The sequence below is a fragment of the Zootoca vivipara genome, chromosome 3 (assembly GCF_965207765.1).
Source record: "Zootoca vivipara chromosome 3, rZooViv2.hap1.1, whole genome shotgun sequence".
Lineage (NCBI taxonomy): Eukaryota > Metazoa > Chordata > Lepidosauria > Squamata > Lacertidae > Zootoca > Zootoca vivipara.
In genome coordinates, this window is record NC_142586.1 from 47,828,608 (window position 1) to 47,845,340 (window position 16,733).

The 16,733-nt window shown below is 40.1% G+C and overlaps 1 protein-coding gene across 1 annotated transcript in view; it reads right to left on the bottom strand.

The window, feature by feature from the left end:
- Nucleotides 1-223: 223 nt before the first annotated feature.
- The window catches only part of SEC63 (SEC63 protein translocation regulator), a 30,854-nt gene continuing 14,344 nt past the window's right edge, over nucleotides 224-16,733 (bottom strand). The window contains exons 6-21 of the mRNA XM_035109287.3: nucleotides 16,023-16,081; nucleotides 15,478-15,528; nucleotides 15,163-15,271; nucleotides 14,446-14,540; nucleotides 14,229-14,361; nucleotides 12,542-12,634; nucleotides 11,679-11,833; nucleotides 11,298-11,445; nucleotides 10,623-10,705; nucleotides 9,674-9,733; nucleotides 8,967-9,137; nucleotides 7,865-8,020; nucleotides 6,774-6,875; nucleotides 4,313-4,411; nucleotides 3,685-3,789; nucleotides 224-1,819 (exon numbers count right to left, since the gene is read on the bottom strand). Of these exons, the coding sequence (XP_034965178.1) occupies nucleotides 1,676-1,819; nucleotides 3,685-3,789; nucleotides 4,313-4,411; nucleotides 6,774-6,875; nucleotides 7,865-8,020; nucleotides 8,967-9,137; nucleotides 9,674-9,733; nucleotides 10,623-10,705; nucleotides 11,298-11,445; nucleotides 11,679-11,833; nucleotides 12,542-12,634; nucleotides 14,229-14,361; nucleotides 14,446-14,540; nucleotides 15,163-15,271; nucleotides 15,478-15,528; nucleotides 16,023-16,081 (1,763 nt within the window). The 3' untranslated portion in view covers nucleotides 224-1,675. The remainder of the gene's footprint in view (nucleotides 1,820-3,684; nucleotides 3,790-4,312; nucleotides 4,412-6,773; nucleotides 6,876-7,864; nucleotides 8,021-8,966; nucleotides 9,138-9,673; nucleotides 9,734-10,622; nucleotides 10,706-11,297; nucleotides 11,446-11,678; nucleotides 11,834-12,541; nucleotides 12,635-14,228; nucleotides 14,362-14,445; nucleotides 14,541-15,162; nucleotides 15,272-15,477; nucleotides 15,529-16,022; nucleotides 16,082-16,733) is intronic.

The window sequence follows — 16,733 nt, forward strand, 5'->3', positions numbered from 1 at the left end:
TTGTAGCATACATTTTTTGTTGTGCTCTGACACTTAATGGTCTGATACTTTGGGTGTGATGTGCAGCTGGAACAGAAAACGGAGCCCAAATCTTGAATATACAGGTACGTTTCTATCTGGCACACACACATACTTCTGGACTGCATCCATTCACTACAATTTAATTTGGAAAACATCTTAGCACAGGGTTTTGTTTTGTTTTTTTAATGAAACCATTTTCGCATTTAGGACATTTTTCAAATTTTATTTGCAACTATTGCAATTACAAAGAAATATTATCAATGTAAGTTTGCATTTAAAGTGACAATCCTCTATTTCATAAACAAGGTCACAAATTAGTGAGCAGCTCATTTGGCTTTTGGGCAGCTTCCATTATATGGAAATTTTCCTGTTATGACAAACTCATTTGTCACAAATGTTTTACAGTATTTCAGTCTTGCAGTTCCTCAACATATAGTTATAAAAATCTTACTACATGATTGACATTCAGATGTATTTCTATAGCTTCTAACCACATCAATAGTTATTACCTTTACATGTGGGCAGAAAGTGAAATCCGCAGTAAGTTTTTGCTTATCCTTCACAGAACGCTCCAGAAATACACTTAAAAATCGAAAGCAATTCTTTATGTTGAGAATTAAGCCTGGTTCATCCCTGTTCGGCCCTCAGTAGAGAGGGAAAATGCACTAGTGCAACGCAGTTTTATCAAATTTAGTCCAGTTTATTTTGAATTGTTCTCAATAAATACAAAAACATACCACCTTGGCGTGCCTTATGTGTCTGTCCTAAAAGGCTTCTGACAGGGCTAAGGTAGATTAAAAGCCAAGAATGACAGCTTTGATAATTGTTACCTTTTGTAAAAGGTGTTATGTATTAAGCCACCACATTGAGTAACATATGGTCCCACAGTCATTTGATACATACAGTTTTATCAAAATAAATAAATTCTGTATGATTTGCTGATATTAGTTGCTTAAATATGCTTTAAGCCATTGAAAGATTCAGAAACATTTATAACCTGCATGAGAGTATGGGGCAAAAGTCCCCCTCTGCTTAAGGTAGATTAAGTCTTAAAAAAACAACAACAACCAGCCCTCATGACAATATGGAATGTCCCCAACTAAGAGTAGGATGCCAATTTCTGAAGTCCAAAACAAAACAGAAAGTTTAAAGCTATAAATCTCAGCTTCAGTAATGTTCATGTATCACTGCAAAACTGCTTTTAGACTTTACCAAAACAGAAACTCAGGGGGGTGTTAATTCAACAGGAGACTTCAAACAGCGTATTAAAATAAACTTTCTCGTGTGAAAAGTTGATTTAAAGATTGCTTCTATTTAATAATAGTACTTCTTAATATATTGGACCAAAAGTTGATCAGACAACATAGCCCACACGTCTGGACATTTAGAATAAAAAAGCTTTTATTTTCAGTTGAAATAAATGCACCGTCCTGTACTTAAAGGCTGTAAAAGAGCCCTATGCATCTTCCAGGTTATACCAACTGATCAAGAGACCTCCGCTGGGAAGTTACATAAAGCACTCATAATTGGTAAAGAGAAACTTAAAAAAAAAATCCATCTTCAGTACTTCTGCACTGTTTTTGTTTTATCCCTTCCCAGGTCAAAAGTTTGTAGAGATATCCCGTGTTATCAGAAGTTAGTTCATGGTACTGTTTTAGTCATCCTCCTCTTCCTCTTCCTCCTCTTCCTCAAAACTGTCTTCAAAACCTTCACTGTCTTCCTGGTCCTCATCTCCCTCTATTGCTGTATCCCATTGTGGATGGTTTTCTGGCACTGGTTTAGCTTCATGAACTTCCAGCTGCAAACAGAGTTTGGGAGATTGTCCAGAAAAGGATGGAAGCGAGTTAGAACACAGAGATGAATTATTTTCTGTAAGTTGTTGGCGCTTACGGAATTATGAATTATGTTACAAGGCAAATAATAATTATAATACTTCAGTAATGTACTTTGTACACACACAGCAAGGCTAATGATAAACAATAAACTTCAAGGGAAAGTGCAGAAACAGAGAAGATCAAAAGATGAAGCTCAGTGACAGCCCAATGACCACAATAACTCTGTGTCCAGGGCAGCTGTCTACCAGCTCCATCTGGTACACAGGCTGAGACCCTACCTTCCCAAAGACTGTGTAGCCAGAGTGGTGCACGCCAGAGTGGTTATCTCCTGCTTGGACTACTGCAATGCGCTCTACGTGGGGCTACCTTTGAAGGTGACCCGGAAACTACAACTAATCCAGAATGCGGCAGCTAGACTGGTGACTGGGAGTGGCTGCCGAGACCACATAATACCAGTCCTGAAAGACCTACATTGGCTCCCAGTACACTTCCGAGCACAATTCTAAGTGCTGTTGCTGACCTTTAAAGCCCTAAATGGCCTTGGCTCAGTATACCTGAAGGAGCGTCTCCACCCCCATTGTTCTGCCCAGACACTGAGGTCCAGTGCCGAGGCCCTTCTGGCGGTTCCCTCGCTGCGATAAGCCAAGTTACAGGAAACCAGGCAGAGGGCCTTCTCGGCAGGGACACCCACTCTGTAGAACACCCTCCCATCAAGATTTCAAGGAGATAAAAGAATCACACAACTTTAAGAAGACATCTGAAGGCAGCCCTGTATCAGGTGGTTTTTCATGCTTGATGTTTTATGTTTTTAGATATGCTCCAAGCTGCCCAGGGCAGCTGGGGAAACCCAGCCAGATGGGTGAGGTATAAATAATAAAATTGTTATTTATTATTATTAAGGGGCTCCGTCAGCAGGAGTCAATCAGCTTTAGCTCATATAAATGGCTCATTTATATACTACAATTTTTTTTAAAAAAAAGAAAAGTACACTCCTAACTGGTTCATTTTTACATCTCCGGGTGTCGCACTGAAGCAGCTCTGCAAGTGGCACTGCTATCCCGGATTTTATCTAACGCTAGTACAAGTGCAAGGGACACTTGCAAAAGGGAATTACTGGCACTGTCTTTCCCACTATGTTCCCCAGCACTCTTAAATAGCCCCTTGTGAGGGACTCCTGACCCCACTCCATCTAATATATCTGAATATATATATCTCTCTTTTGAGAGATAAATGTTTCCTGCCAGTATCTTAATGCATGCAGATTGAGATCCTTTAGGTCCCAGCCAAGGAGGAGCAGAAATAACTACTCTTGTAGATATGCACACAGATGTGCACTGCCACAAGAATGAGATAAGAGGGGAAGCCTTTTGATCAAGTAGAGCTCATTTGTGGAACAAAATCTCTAGGGGAAGCTCTTCTCCCAGGCAAGAAATTACCAGAAAAAGCACGATACACACTTCCTGGGAAGGCACTACTTCCACCTCCAGAAGTGGTATCAGTGGCGAGCAGATGCGGAATCGGTGGCCCCAAGGATATGGAATGCATTTTACACAGGGAAATGCACACAACTTCTAGATCTGTTTTTGGTACCTGAAAGGCAGTTTTCTCTTAGTTTTGCATTGTAAATGGCTCTATCACTGATCTGTGTGTGATTGCATTGATATGCATATATTTGGGTGGTAAGCCAAGTTAGAGGGTTTTTTAACTTGTAGTTGCAATCTTTGGGTCTTGTTGCTTGTGCTTAAGCAGATAGCAACAGTCACCTTCAATCTCTGCAGTGAATTTGCAAAAACTCCCCTCCCAAACCCGCAAGTGTTAGAGAGCATACCTTCAATGGTTTAATCTGGTCCAAGCCCATGTAGGAATCTGATCTTAAATAAACCGTATATTGGTAGTTTCCAGGTTTGCCAGGTGCAGGAAACTTTAGTTCTACCTAGAGACAAAATTAATCCACAACATCAAGTTATAAGCAGACATATACAAGCAGAGCTGTGAAACAGTTTTGATAAAATGAACAGAGAAGCCCAGAATAAATAACAACAACAACAACAATTTTAAAATTCATATCCCGCCCATCTTGCTGGGTTTCCCCAGCCACTCTGGATGGCTTACAACATATATAAAAGACAACAAAGCATCAAATATTAAAAAACAAAATAGCCTATACAAGCAAGAAACAAACTAATAAATCAATAGAAACCAATAACAACAATAATGGGTGCCCCATGATCCCTCAACAAGTTAAACAGCAGCCATTATTAGTTCTCTTTTATTAATGATTTGTATCTACTTTTGAGAGGTGTAGCAGCTCCTTTCCCTTGGAAGAGTGGAGAGACTTATACTTGCTGGGTTTGGTGGTGGTTTTTTTTTTAAGAATAAGAGTGTCAATGGAAATCAATATCTTACTGCTACACCAGTGGTTCAAACAAATGTTGGAAAGTAACATGAAACTTTACCTCTTCCCGATCTTTTAGTGTACACACATGATATGGCATAGATATTAGTGTTTGTTCCTTCCTATCTGCTATATATAGCCACCACCATTCTTGCTTTTCCTGTTCAGGAGAAAAATAGGGAGGACGTTAGAAAAAAAAAAAGAAAGCTTTAACCTAGATCAGTGAAATTTAATTTTCAATTTGAAAACTTGTGCATGTTTGTACATTCAGTAGGAGCTGCAAGCGCTTGGGTTGAATTGGCTCATCCCAAGAAGGCTTTCTTAGCTTCTTCCTCACTGCACCTCACTGCCCTTAATATAGACCAGGGAGTCAAAATATTGCCATTTTAGGCAGTGAGGTTTTTGGAAAGCACAGATGAAGTGCTAACTTTGGGTCTCATCTATACTACCTTCATTTAGACCAGGCTTCCTCAAACTCGACCCTCCAGATGATTTTAGCCTACAACTCCCATGATCCCTAGCTAACAGGACCAGTGGTCAGGGATGATGGGAATTGTAGTCTCAAAACATCTGGAAGGCCAAGGTTGAGGAAGCCTGATTTAGACTGAGGATAGAAGCTGTCAATATGGATTGCCCCTTTATGAATACAGAAAGTTAGATGTTGGGAAGGAGGGTTCTGAGCCTAGCTTTCTCCTTTACATGCTTCTGCATCAGAATCTTCTGCCCAATCATATGAGAGCTGCCACCTGCATTACAAAGGGATATAGATCCCTTGACTCTTCATTGCTTTAGTCTCCGACTCCTTATTGTAAACCATTTCGATATGTTAGATCTAGTAAGTGTAGCGTAAGTAGACAAAATGAAATAGTAAACTAATAATAAATAATATACTTGGTACACGCCTTACCAACTGCTTGAGATAACTAGGCCTAAATTGCCTAGATTGAATACATAGTGGACTCAGGTGTTTGAGTGCCAATATGACTGAGCCAAAATAGAGTCACAACAGGAACAGACAGGCATCACATGCTCAGGTGAATCTTGAAGTGTCCATTTTTACACGTACAAAGCCCCCCTTCCCCGAAATATCCAAATAGGGGTGGGGTGCTCTGTGACTTAGAGGAGTTTTAGTAGGTTGAAAAACTGAAAATGAGATGGGAGGAAGTTAAGATGTCCTGCTTGAGCGCACCACAAGTTATAGTGACCTCAAAGAGGATGCAACTGGCATCCTGACCATGAGCACTCTGTTAGGGGTCAATATTTCTACCTTTCGTAGAAGGGTCTTCTTGTTTCAGTTTTATGATGCTTAATTTTGTGTGAACAGAATTCCAGTGTTTCCAATTTCCACAAAACAGATCTAACTGATGTGTCTTAATTTGCACTCTCAATGGTACAAAACACACTCTACTGTGTTTCTCCGAAAATAAGACACCGTCTTATATTTATTTTTCCTCAAAAAACAACAACAACTATTGCTTATTTTCAGGGGGTGTCTCATTTTTTTTCCTCCTCCTCCTGCCGCAGCCAGCATTGCTGCTGTGCCTATCACTATGTCTTATTTTCGGGGTATGACTTATATTCCTTGAATGCTTTAAAATCCTGCTACGGCTTATTTTATGGCTATGTCTTATTTTCAGAGAAACAGGGTAAATAGGGATTAAAAAGAGAGCAATTGTTTTCAAAAAAATAAAGGCTCTTGTGTTATTAAAATATTAATCACAATGGCTAGTTCTGCACTCTAGCATGGCAGATGAACAAAGAATAAACTGTTCATATGGCAAGCCAATATTAATGAGATTGGCACAATTTTGAAGAAACGGAGCAGTCTTAAGTGTCAGACAAAACTAAACATGTTGCCCAATATTTGGGCACTGTTTGACAAGAAAGATTTAGATTTCTGTTCTAACGGTTTCCTTTTTAAGTAGATCACTGTTAGAATAGAGTGTCTGGATTAAGTTGGCACACTACCTGTGGAGTGGGCAATGCTCTTTTCAAGCAGATGGGTTGTAAACATAAGCATGCCAGGAAATCAGTATGTTTGTGGAACTGAATATGAGGGCAAGGTTCCATGGCAACCTGTGCAGTTCTTAGCTGCACTTATCAAGAAATAGCTTATTTAGTAGTATAATGAGAAGGAAGATACAACCTCAGCAAATCCCAGCTCAACATTCTGCAGAAAGTACAACATGGAATATCTAAAGAAGTTATTGCCAAGATCCGCAGCAAAACTCAAGAGACTGCAGTTTCCTATACCACTTTACAAGAACAACACATTTGGAACTGCTCCTGAACAAATGGGAGAAATTAAGAGTATGGTTATGCATAAAGATAGCCAGGTACTGCAGTGTTTGAAGTCTTCAGGTCTCCCTTACTTTGTGAACAACTGTCATGAAAAGATTTTAAATTTTTTTAAAGCTTTACAATATTAATTTCAGAATCAAGTTTTATACTTAAATTGGCTTTATAACTTGTCAAAAGAGAATGATTTCAATGCAACATTATTTAACTCTCCATCTGCTGACCTCAGGAAAGTAGAGACTGTACACAGGGTGGGTTATTTTTGATTTGGTTTCCAAGAGAGCCCGTTCCTTGCGCTGTATACTCTGCTGTAATTCTTGCCACTCCTAATGGAGAGAGAAAAATTATTCAGCATATTTTAGAAAGTAATTTCACAATGTGGTAGGAAGTGTAGGTGAATGAAAATGGGAATACAAACATCTTAATGTTACTGACAATGATGATAGGACCAAGGTTTTTTTAATAAATTCTTACCCGTTATCGTTGCCATCTTTCAATAAATCCACCAACATATTTACCCCAATAAATCCCCCAACATATTTCCAACATAAGAAATAACCAGCTTCACAGCTTTATATTCTGCAACCAAGGCATGGATTTTCTCTGTGTCAACAATATCGCAATTCTTTTCCTCACCCATCAGTCTTCTCTACACTTAAAATATTATAAGCAGTAGCTTACGCGTTGCTGAGACATAGTCTTCCAGAATTCTAGTTCTAGAACCAAGTGTGCACAAATTTATGCAATGCAATAATTACTATACTACCATAGCTTCTAATGCAGAGTGGAGATTTTATATGGGGAATTATACAGGAAGCTCATCAGTTACCGAGATGCGCATACAAGTGTGTGTGTGTCTGTGTGTGTCTGTGTGTGTCTGTGTGTGTCTGTGTGTGTCTGTGTGTGTCTGTGTGTTTCCAGCATAAGAACAGTCCTGGTGAAGACCAATGGCCCATCTAATCCAGCATCTTATACTCAACAGTGGCCAGCCAGGTGTCTATTGGGAGCCCACAAGCAGGACCCGAGCACAGCAGCACTCTTTCCACTTGTGATTCCTAGCAACTGATATTCAGAGGCAGACTGCTTCTGATGCTGGAGTGCTAATCATGACTAGCAGTCTTTGATTTATTCCCTTCAACGATGCTCTTAGCTGAGAAACAGCATTTCCCCCTTTTCACGAATGTAAGAACTCTGACGGAGGGCCCTCTTAACGACAAAAAAGTTTTCCCAGTACACATGGTTATAATCAGTCGACCACCATCCTATTATTGATGTTACATGGCAGTGACATCACACAATGAGAAGTGAGCCTTACAGCTTCATCATCCTTGCTTTGTTTCTCGTCTTGTTCTCTGTCGGAGTCTCTGTCGCTTCCATCATCTTTGTCACTTAAAGAGTCTCTATTAGTGTCATCTTCATCAGATTCACTCCCTTTATCAGAAACTTCATCGTCGTCTTCCTTTACAACTTCCTACAGAAAAAGGACAATCCTGTGATTACTTTAATAACAGTACTCAAGAGCTCTGACACTGATGGCATAAGATGGAACAGAAGATTTGCTTGAATACTGCACTGAATCCTTCCATTTCATGCATAGCTTTTCAGCACTGCAGGACAAATTTGATAGGCGGGCAGGACTGCCACCTCTCAATCACCCAATGTCACAATTATGCCAAGTGATTTGGGACTTCAAAGTGCCACATGCAGTCGATGCAGTAGGCTTTAGCTCTATCACCCAACAGCTGATGGGCAGTAAAGACAAAACATGCTTTCTCTTGCCAATGCAAAACCAGGAGCAAGCTTCAATACTCCCAGTCATGTCTCTACCTGCCGTACACATGATGTCACAGATGATGTCTTGTGTGGGACAGGCAGTCATGGTTAGGGGAAAACGGCCTCACTGGCCAAGAGCAGGTGAAAGGTTCCTGGCCTCTAGTGTAGCCATGTCCTTCTCTTCCAAGAACTGTTAGAAAAAATCTTACGAAAAGGCTGACAACTAATATTGCCTAACGAAACAAAAGAAGCCATGTTATCAAATTCTATCTAAAATAAATGTCTGGCATACTGCAGTTTTTATTCATAGATAAACATACGAGTGTGTATGTGATGTAATATATATACACACCCCTGTCTCCGGTCTATGAGACCTAGATAAGGATGGACAGCAACACTAAATTTCTGTCAACAATTTCCAACAATAGGGGCCTGCTTTCGAATCCTGAAAAAAAGCATTTTTTTCTAACCTGAGTAAGGTGATTTTACACTGCCTACAATATGCAGCTTGTTGGCTTGGTTTTGACTTCTAAAAGGGCTGGTTTAAACACTGCTCTACTTTTTCCTAGGATTTTAGTCAGTGCTCTCTGTTAGGTCTCATAGCTTAGCCGCTCCTCCCCACTCCCATCTGTGCTGATACATACACTCCCTGCTACTCCATTTGCTTGCTTTTGCTTCTGCTGCTTCGTTTGCTGAAGAGGTGCTGGGGCAGGCTTCTTTTTCACAACTTTCTTCTTCTTTGATTTCGAAGCCTTCTTTGTCCCTTTGTTCTTCTGCTGCCATCCTTTGCTCTTCGTTTTGTTAGCATCGCCTTGCTGCAAAGTAAACAAGGGTTTAACATTAAGACAGGACGCTTCCACGTCAAGCTGCTTTCAAGTGTTTTAACGGTTACAACTTATAACCTCAGAGACTTTTAATTTTGTAGCAAAGTAGCAAGCCTGCGGGCAACAATATCTGCCAGGACACCTCTGGGTCTCAGAGCGTTCCGTTTGATAGCCAGCCTCCCCAGAGCCAATGGATACGGTAACACATGCTACATGCTGGTGGAGGCATGTAGCATTCTCATTGCCAAGGCAATGAGAAAGGCAAGCCAAGGTGAGACAAGACACTGCATAACTATAATCAGAAATGGTGGCTGCACGCGAGATTTAGCAGGCACAGCAGATCTGCTCTAGTGTCCAACATCGATCACACTGCTCTTGACAGCCGTGCCTGGGGAGGGTTAAGTGGGATACTTATGCAAACAGCTGAGGAGCATGCTTTTAATGTAGCTATATTTCCATTTATTTCTAACATAAGGCGCTCATTGAGTTGCAACATAGTCACCCAAAACCACTAGTTCTGAACTTACGCCATCCTCTGCAGGCTGCTCTTCAGCTGAACAGGTCGACTGCTCTTTTTCAAATACTTCCTGAATAGGGAGGCAAGCAAAGTCTATTAGTCTCACAATACCAACGACATGAATTCATGATCTACTCAATGTTCCGAATGGATATTAGGGCAAGGCACTAGCTCACTCCTCAAACATATGAAGATTCTAGTTATTAACAGAGAGCCTTCTCGGTAGTGGCTCCCGCCCTGTGGAACACCCTCCCATCAGATGTCAAGGAAATAAACAACTCTCTGACTTTTAGAAGACATATGAAGGCAGCCTTGTTTAGGAAAGTTTTTAAAGTTTGATGGTTTATTGTGCTTTTAATATTCTGTTTGGAGCCGCCCAGAGGGGCAGGGTATAAATTATTATTATTATTATTATTATTATTATTATTATTATTATCATCATCATCATCATCCTACATCTAGTCTACAAAACTGGTTAACCAACATGAAATCACTTGCTTTCCAAATGATTGGCAGCTGAGTATGTGAGGCTGACTGCACAGAAAAGTATGTGAATGCGAGGTCTGAAATTTTCTTCTCTCTGGTGTTGTATCTTCAGTAACCCTTAATACATGAGAACATTGGAACCTGCCTTGTATAGAGACCACTGATCCCATCCTGCTCAGTACTGCTGAGTTTCAGACAGTCCAGAGGTCTTCAGATAGGGTGCCTTTCCCAGCCCTACCTGGAGAGGCCAGGGATTGAACGTGGGACATTCTGTAGGCAAAGCAGGGGTTCTACCACTGAAATATGGTCCTTGGCCATCAATGATGACTCAGAGCATATCATTGACTACTGATGTTCAATTTATGAACCAGGTATGCAATTAGATGGAGGTTAAGGGGTTTTTTTTTTTTTGCTCAACATACATTTTTGAAAGTTTGAACCCAAAAATAATGTGTGCAAATAAGAATACTCACTGCCATTGTCTGTCTTGTTAGGGTGACCAAAACTGTAACGAGCGATCCTACTGTGATGTTGTTGCTGTCCTCATCATCCAAAACTTGGGAGGGAAGAGGAAGGGGTGAAATGATACATCAATTTACACTGGGTTTTTCCCCCCAATTTAATGGCTTTCTTGTAAATAAGCTTCACTCAGCTGTCAAATTGATGACTGCAATCCTACTTGAGAACATCTTAAAAGAAGTTTGAAAATGCAACTTAAAGCCCTCACTGGCACCTTTAACTACCCATCCAATTGAAAGTTAAGACTCAAGGGACTTTCTGAATGTGGCACAAGGAGTGTGGAGAGGTGTTCGGTTCACCAGGGTGTTCCTCGCAGGAAATGTGCTGCTGAGGCAGCACTCTGCACAAGATTTAACTCTCTGCCCATCAACTGATGTTACCTGGTGATGTCTTCTGATTGGTAAGTGGGCATGGCAAAGGAGAAATGACTTTGTAGGCCAAATTGGACCCACTGGCAGTCTAAGATTGGCTTGCAAGCTGGAGCTTTCTCAAACTCTAAATCTAAGACTACAGAATGCAGGAAATCTGCAGTTCCTTAAAGCTAAACAATGTAAATTCTACATACACCTTTACGTGCACCATGAATGCATACCAGATTATGAAGAGCGGACATTTAGAACACCACCTACCCTGGGGTTTTATATCCATGGTGATATGTGGAAAACTGCCAAGGACAGCCATAACATCTTCATATTTTTCATCTTCAAGGAAGTGCAGTAAATTGTGGCGATCTGATGCTTTTAAACTCACCAAGTCTTGGATGGTTTTGATTTTGTACTGGGTAAAAAAAAAGAGCAAAAATTCTATTTTCCAAAAATAAAACCCACTACCACATAATTTATTCATATTGCTAACATCTATCACAGTAAAAACAGAAAGTATGAACAGTGGCACTCTCTAGAAAATTAAGTAACCGAGTCAAGGCATTGTGGAATTACAGTAACTTTTTCCAAGTCATAGACAGAACAAGTTGGTTTGAACATGGCTCCTGATAACCTACAGCACCTTACCTTTTTATGATTAGAAACCCTTCTGAGATTGTCCTCTTCAATGTGTGGGAGTTGGAGGAGTGGAGATTTAAACTGCTGAAGCCCTTGAACAGTCATCTGTGAAAGCTTCATGCAGTTTTCCAGAGAACCCAATGATGGAGCACGAAACTCTCTTTCTGGAGGAATGGGAGAGAAGGAGAAAAAGAATGTATACTAAACTGTTAGTGAGACATTTCAGTAACTCAGGAATTAATACAACAAAGGTTTTTACTGAAAATGTCAATTCTCTAAGGTTGTATTATATACTTAGGTGAAACTGGAGAGTACATTCAAAGGAGGAAGACTGGTTTTTAATTTTAAAAATGCTGTTTTGTTTCTAATGTTTTGTGTATTAATGCAACACAGTTTAATAGCCACTTTAGTATCTTATTTTCAAAATAAGTATTTAGGGTGGTATGAAGTAGTTCCAGTAGCACAAGGACTTCTTGTAGTGCAACAGAATTTCCCCCTCCTCACTCTCTGTACCCCATAAATCTGTTCTGAAGGGCAAGGGGAGGAGAGGGGGGTTAAGGTCAGTTGTGCAAATTGAAATCTTTGGGCTAATGTAACTACTTTGTTGGAGACCTCCCTTAGATATTGATTTGACATAAGTCAGTAAAAGCCTTTTTAAAAAAAACAGTCCATGAAATGGCAACTTCACATAAGAAAATTACTCTTTCTTTACAGAAAATTGGCTACTTCTTTCTATAACTATTTCCCTAATAAATTGCCTGTATCTGCTAGAAACAAATTATTTTGAGGGGGAAATTATCGATATCTTGTAGAATTCATGATGATGTGAAGGTATATTTTACAAGCTAGCATATAATAAAGCTTATTCTTACCTTCACGGCTACGCGCCATTATGATGAGTTGGCAGATTACATTAACCATTTCTTGAAGCAAAGCAGGACACTTTTTCAAGATAAACTGCTGATCTGCAAGACATAAGACATTCAACAGTCCTGTATATAAGGTCAATCTTGCCACACACTGTAGCTTTTGTCTCATTTTTTGCTTATGTTATACCACTATTATATCTCATTGCCATATGTTGTTACAGAGAGAAGTGTCATAATGTGTGGCCCATCCCAATCGTGTCTCCCTTAGGAACAACCTTATACCTAAGATTTACCTAAAACTAAAGCATGATCACTTTCAACTGCTTTGCTGTATGTACTCTCTCCTCCCTCCAGATGATGATGGCCTACAATATCCCTGATCACCGTGTTTGTGGATGGGACTGTAGTCCAAAAACATCTGGAAGGCCACAGGTTAGTCACCTTTGCTGTGTAAGTTAATAAAAAGAGAGGGAATTGTAGAAGGCGCAACTTGTCAAACAAATGCTGAAATGGCCTCTTTCAAGCAACAGCAATACAGGGAGCTACCTCATACCAATTCAGACCATTGGTCCATCTAGTTTAGTATTGCTTACACCAACTGGCAGCAGCTCTCTAGGGAGGCACCAGAGATTGAACCTGAAACCTTCAACATGCGACCAAGAGATGATCTACCACTGAACTAAGTCCCTTCCTTGGAGCTCTGTCCTCCTCTGTGACCATTGTGCCCAACTGAATTAGACAAGATAGGAGCAGGTTTTTTGTTTTTTTTTAATGGCTGGAGTTATCAAGAGCAGAGGGACTTTTTAGCTCCCCAACCCAATGGTGTCTGAGTGTGATCCTAAGTAAACGGATAGAAGCAGAAAGGTAAAATGCTGCACTTCAAAATAATACTGTCAAAATAATCAACAGAAACTCCATAGGTGGGTGAGAAAGTGTATTTCCTTTCCCTTCTGCAAAAAAAAAAGGAGGGGCGGGGAGCCAGGGTTGTGAGACGTGATATATTTGCAACACTTATCTCTTCTCAACTCCGTAAAACAAAAAAACCCAATTCAGCCTAAAACCCAAAGAAGTCCGATTCAAGAGGTCAAAAGAAAGATTCACAGTATGTGACACTTTCATACACAGGAGAGCCTGAAACTTCCAAATTGGTTTGTGTCCAATTTTGCCCCTCTGACTAGGTTGCCCCAGCCACTCTGGGCAGCTACCAACAGAATATACATAACCACAACAGAATGAAAACAACACATGAAAAGCTTCCCGATACAGGGGTGCCTTCAAATATTATGGAAGGTCATATATTTATTTATCTCTTTGACATCTGAGTGAGGAAGCCAATTTTGCTTGGTGCAGCTTCAGACCTCAGAAGCCAGAGAGGTTTTGATATGCCCAGGGGTAGAGGCAAGATTTCAAATGTGCAGTATGGTTTCCAGGACTAAACACTATAAATGATGCCTAATGAAAGTAAGTTATTCAATGTATTTAATTTGCGTAATTTATCAGCATAATTACACTTCTCTTAGCATGGAATATGGATCCCTTTGTGATTTTTCTTAAAAAAAAAAAAAGACAGTGCACACATGCCTGGCCATAAAAACCAAGAAAGTGATCAGACCAAAACTTATGACTTGACATGATCCACTTCAAGGCCTAGTTCTAGCCTTATGCCATTGTGGTTTCTCAAGCAAGGTACCTTGTTCAAGTGTCTCAGGAATTTTCATTCTGGCAAGGTGAGCCAGTAAGAGCACTCTGGCCTTCAGGCTGTAAGGACAGGTAAGAGGAGGTTCGTTTTTCTTCAAATTAATGCTGCCAATTTCCCTGATTAGCTGAAACGACAAACAGAAGGGGGTTAACTAAATAATATTTTGGCACCAACACACGTAGTTTAATGTTTCTCAGCAATAGCAAACCTGTGGTATTTGAATGTTGTCTACAGGTCTGCTTGTTGCATCTTTATTATACTGCGGGTCAAATTCGGAAGCACCTGCTAAAACCATTATAAGTCCTGCAAAGAAAACCAGAATATAAATACAAAGCAAGCATTTGGAAATACCATTTTACTACAATTACCCAGCTCCCACAAAATAGTGTAACAGCGCCTTCCCACTGCCCGCACATCTGCTTCCAGACAAGGAAATCAGGATACAATAAAAGGAGGCGGGAGCTGTTTTCTCAGCCACCACAATGGGCCTAGTTCTCACTGAGGTAGGCAAGCATATATCTGAACTGTACCACTGCAAGGAGAAGCTCACATGACTGCTAAAAAACAAACAACTGCATTAAAAACTGTATTTCACGGAAAACAGTTTTAGCCTAGCTTTCACTCAGATGTGTTAATTCTTTATATGTGGCAAGAGAGGGTTATAGGAGGAAGAGCATTCAGTCATGCAAATCTCTACCTTAAGTCTAAAGCGGCAGCACCAACAGACACTTACCATCCTAAGTTCCCACATCTACCTGAAGGAATTGAGCAGCATTCTAAAGAAAACCCCTAAGCACACTGAAACATTGATCCATTGAATGCTTAGGCATTCCACACAGAGAGTTACATTTTTAAATGCTGAAGAACAGTCAAATGAGTGCAGAATTCAACAATTCATCCTTTTAACTGGTGCTTTGAAACTTACTTTTCATATCCATGTTTCTTGTTTTATAAACAAAATAGGTATAAATTTGGGTGGTGCGGATGAGAATCTGGTCTCCACTGTAGCGTATTGATCGATACCACCAGGAACCCTAAAACATTCAAGACAGAAAAAGTGACAGCTATTAATTTCATTGAAATATGTCAAAATAATATAGCCTCCAGTTCTGACACTCTGCACTGTAAAAGTGTGCTTGCAGGGCCAATAAATGTGCAGGTGGAATATGGTTGTAAGCCCAGTGACCCTGCAGCCCCATCTTTTACCAAAATGCACCTTTTCCCTTTCATAAATACTTACTACAACCACTGGAAGAATAACCATAAATGCCAATCCATAAACAAGCAGGACCTAGAAGAATAGAATGGGAGAAGATCAGACATTCTGACAAAGTCATAAGTAATTACAGATAGAGCAATCAGTCTTCACCATTACAGCCATCTGTTAAGGTGTTTGAAGGACAAAACCACTGAGCACTTAAAAGTAAAAAATTCAGAAACTTACAAGCAATCAAGTAGGATATTTTAAGATTTGTACTGAAAGCCACCTTATGTTTTTCTTGCTAGACCCATTTTAAATACTCCAACGGATGCACCACTCCAGGGCTGAAGCATTTTAGATGCATTTTAACTCTTTACAAAACTAGTCCACAACTCTGAATGGGCAGTGCATAAGCACTTCCTCACAGCTGGTTAGAGAAAAGCCAAGGCTTATAAATATCCTGCATGCATGGATTGTCACCTTTCTGAAAACTACTACGGAACCCGCAAATACTCATAAGTAATCTGCACTGTGGTTTTTCAGCTTGAACAGTTAAACTGGCAGAGAACAGAATGTTACCATACCAAAATAGAATTCTTCTGATCCACAATCCAAGCTGGCAACGCAATCCCAAAGCTTGTAGCTGCAAAGAACAAGAAAACAGGTTATGAAATAGTAACAGTAAACTCAAATGAATTCATGCATTTGTGTAAGCTGTATATATTGTGGATTTTCAAAAAAATATCCCAGTACTTCCTGAATGTTGGGGAAACAGGAACTGAAGTTCTTGAAATGACCGTCTGTGGCAGTCACATATAGAGTTTCACATTTGTGCAGAACTAACTATTGGGATATTTGAGAGTTCTAGCCAGGGAGCTGGTGCTCAGGTTCTTAACCCTCATGGGAATCCTTTGCTACTGATGTATGGCTTGAGAGATTAGGGTAGCCCTTTCCATTCAACTCCCTCACATCTACCAAGAAACAAAAGGCACTTGGAGGAGGAAGGGTGACCCGATTTGTGTAAAAAAAAAAAAAAAAGCACAGATAACCACTTGAAAAAGAATTATGTACAGGCAAAGAATCCCAGCTGGGTCCAGGAAGTGGTGAATGCTCCTTTATGAAACTAATCAAGTCCCAGCTGCCTTGAAACAGGAGACTGTGAGATTGCTCCTAAAAGAACTTTTCCTTAGACATGGAAAATTGTAATAACTATTGGCTAGTTGCAAATATTGCCTTCTTGGCCAAAGTGTGATCAGGTGGCTGCCATGCAAGCTCATCTGAATGATACTGATTAT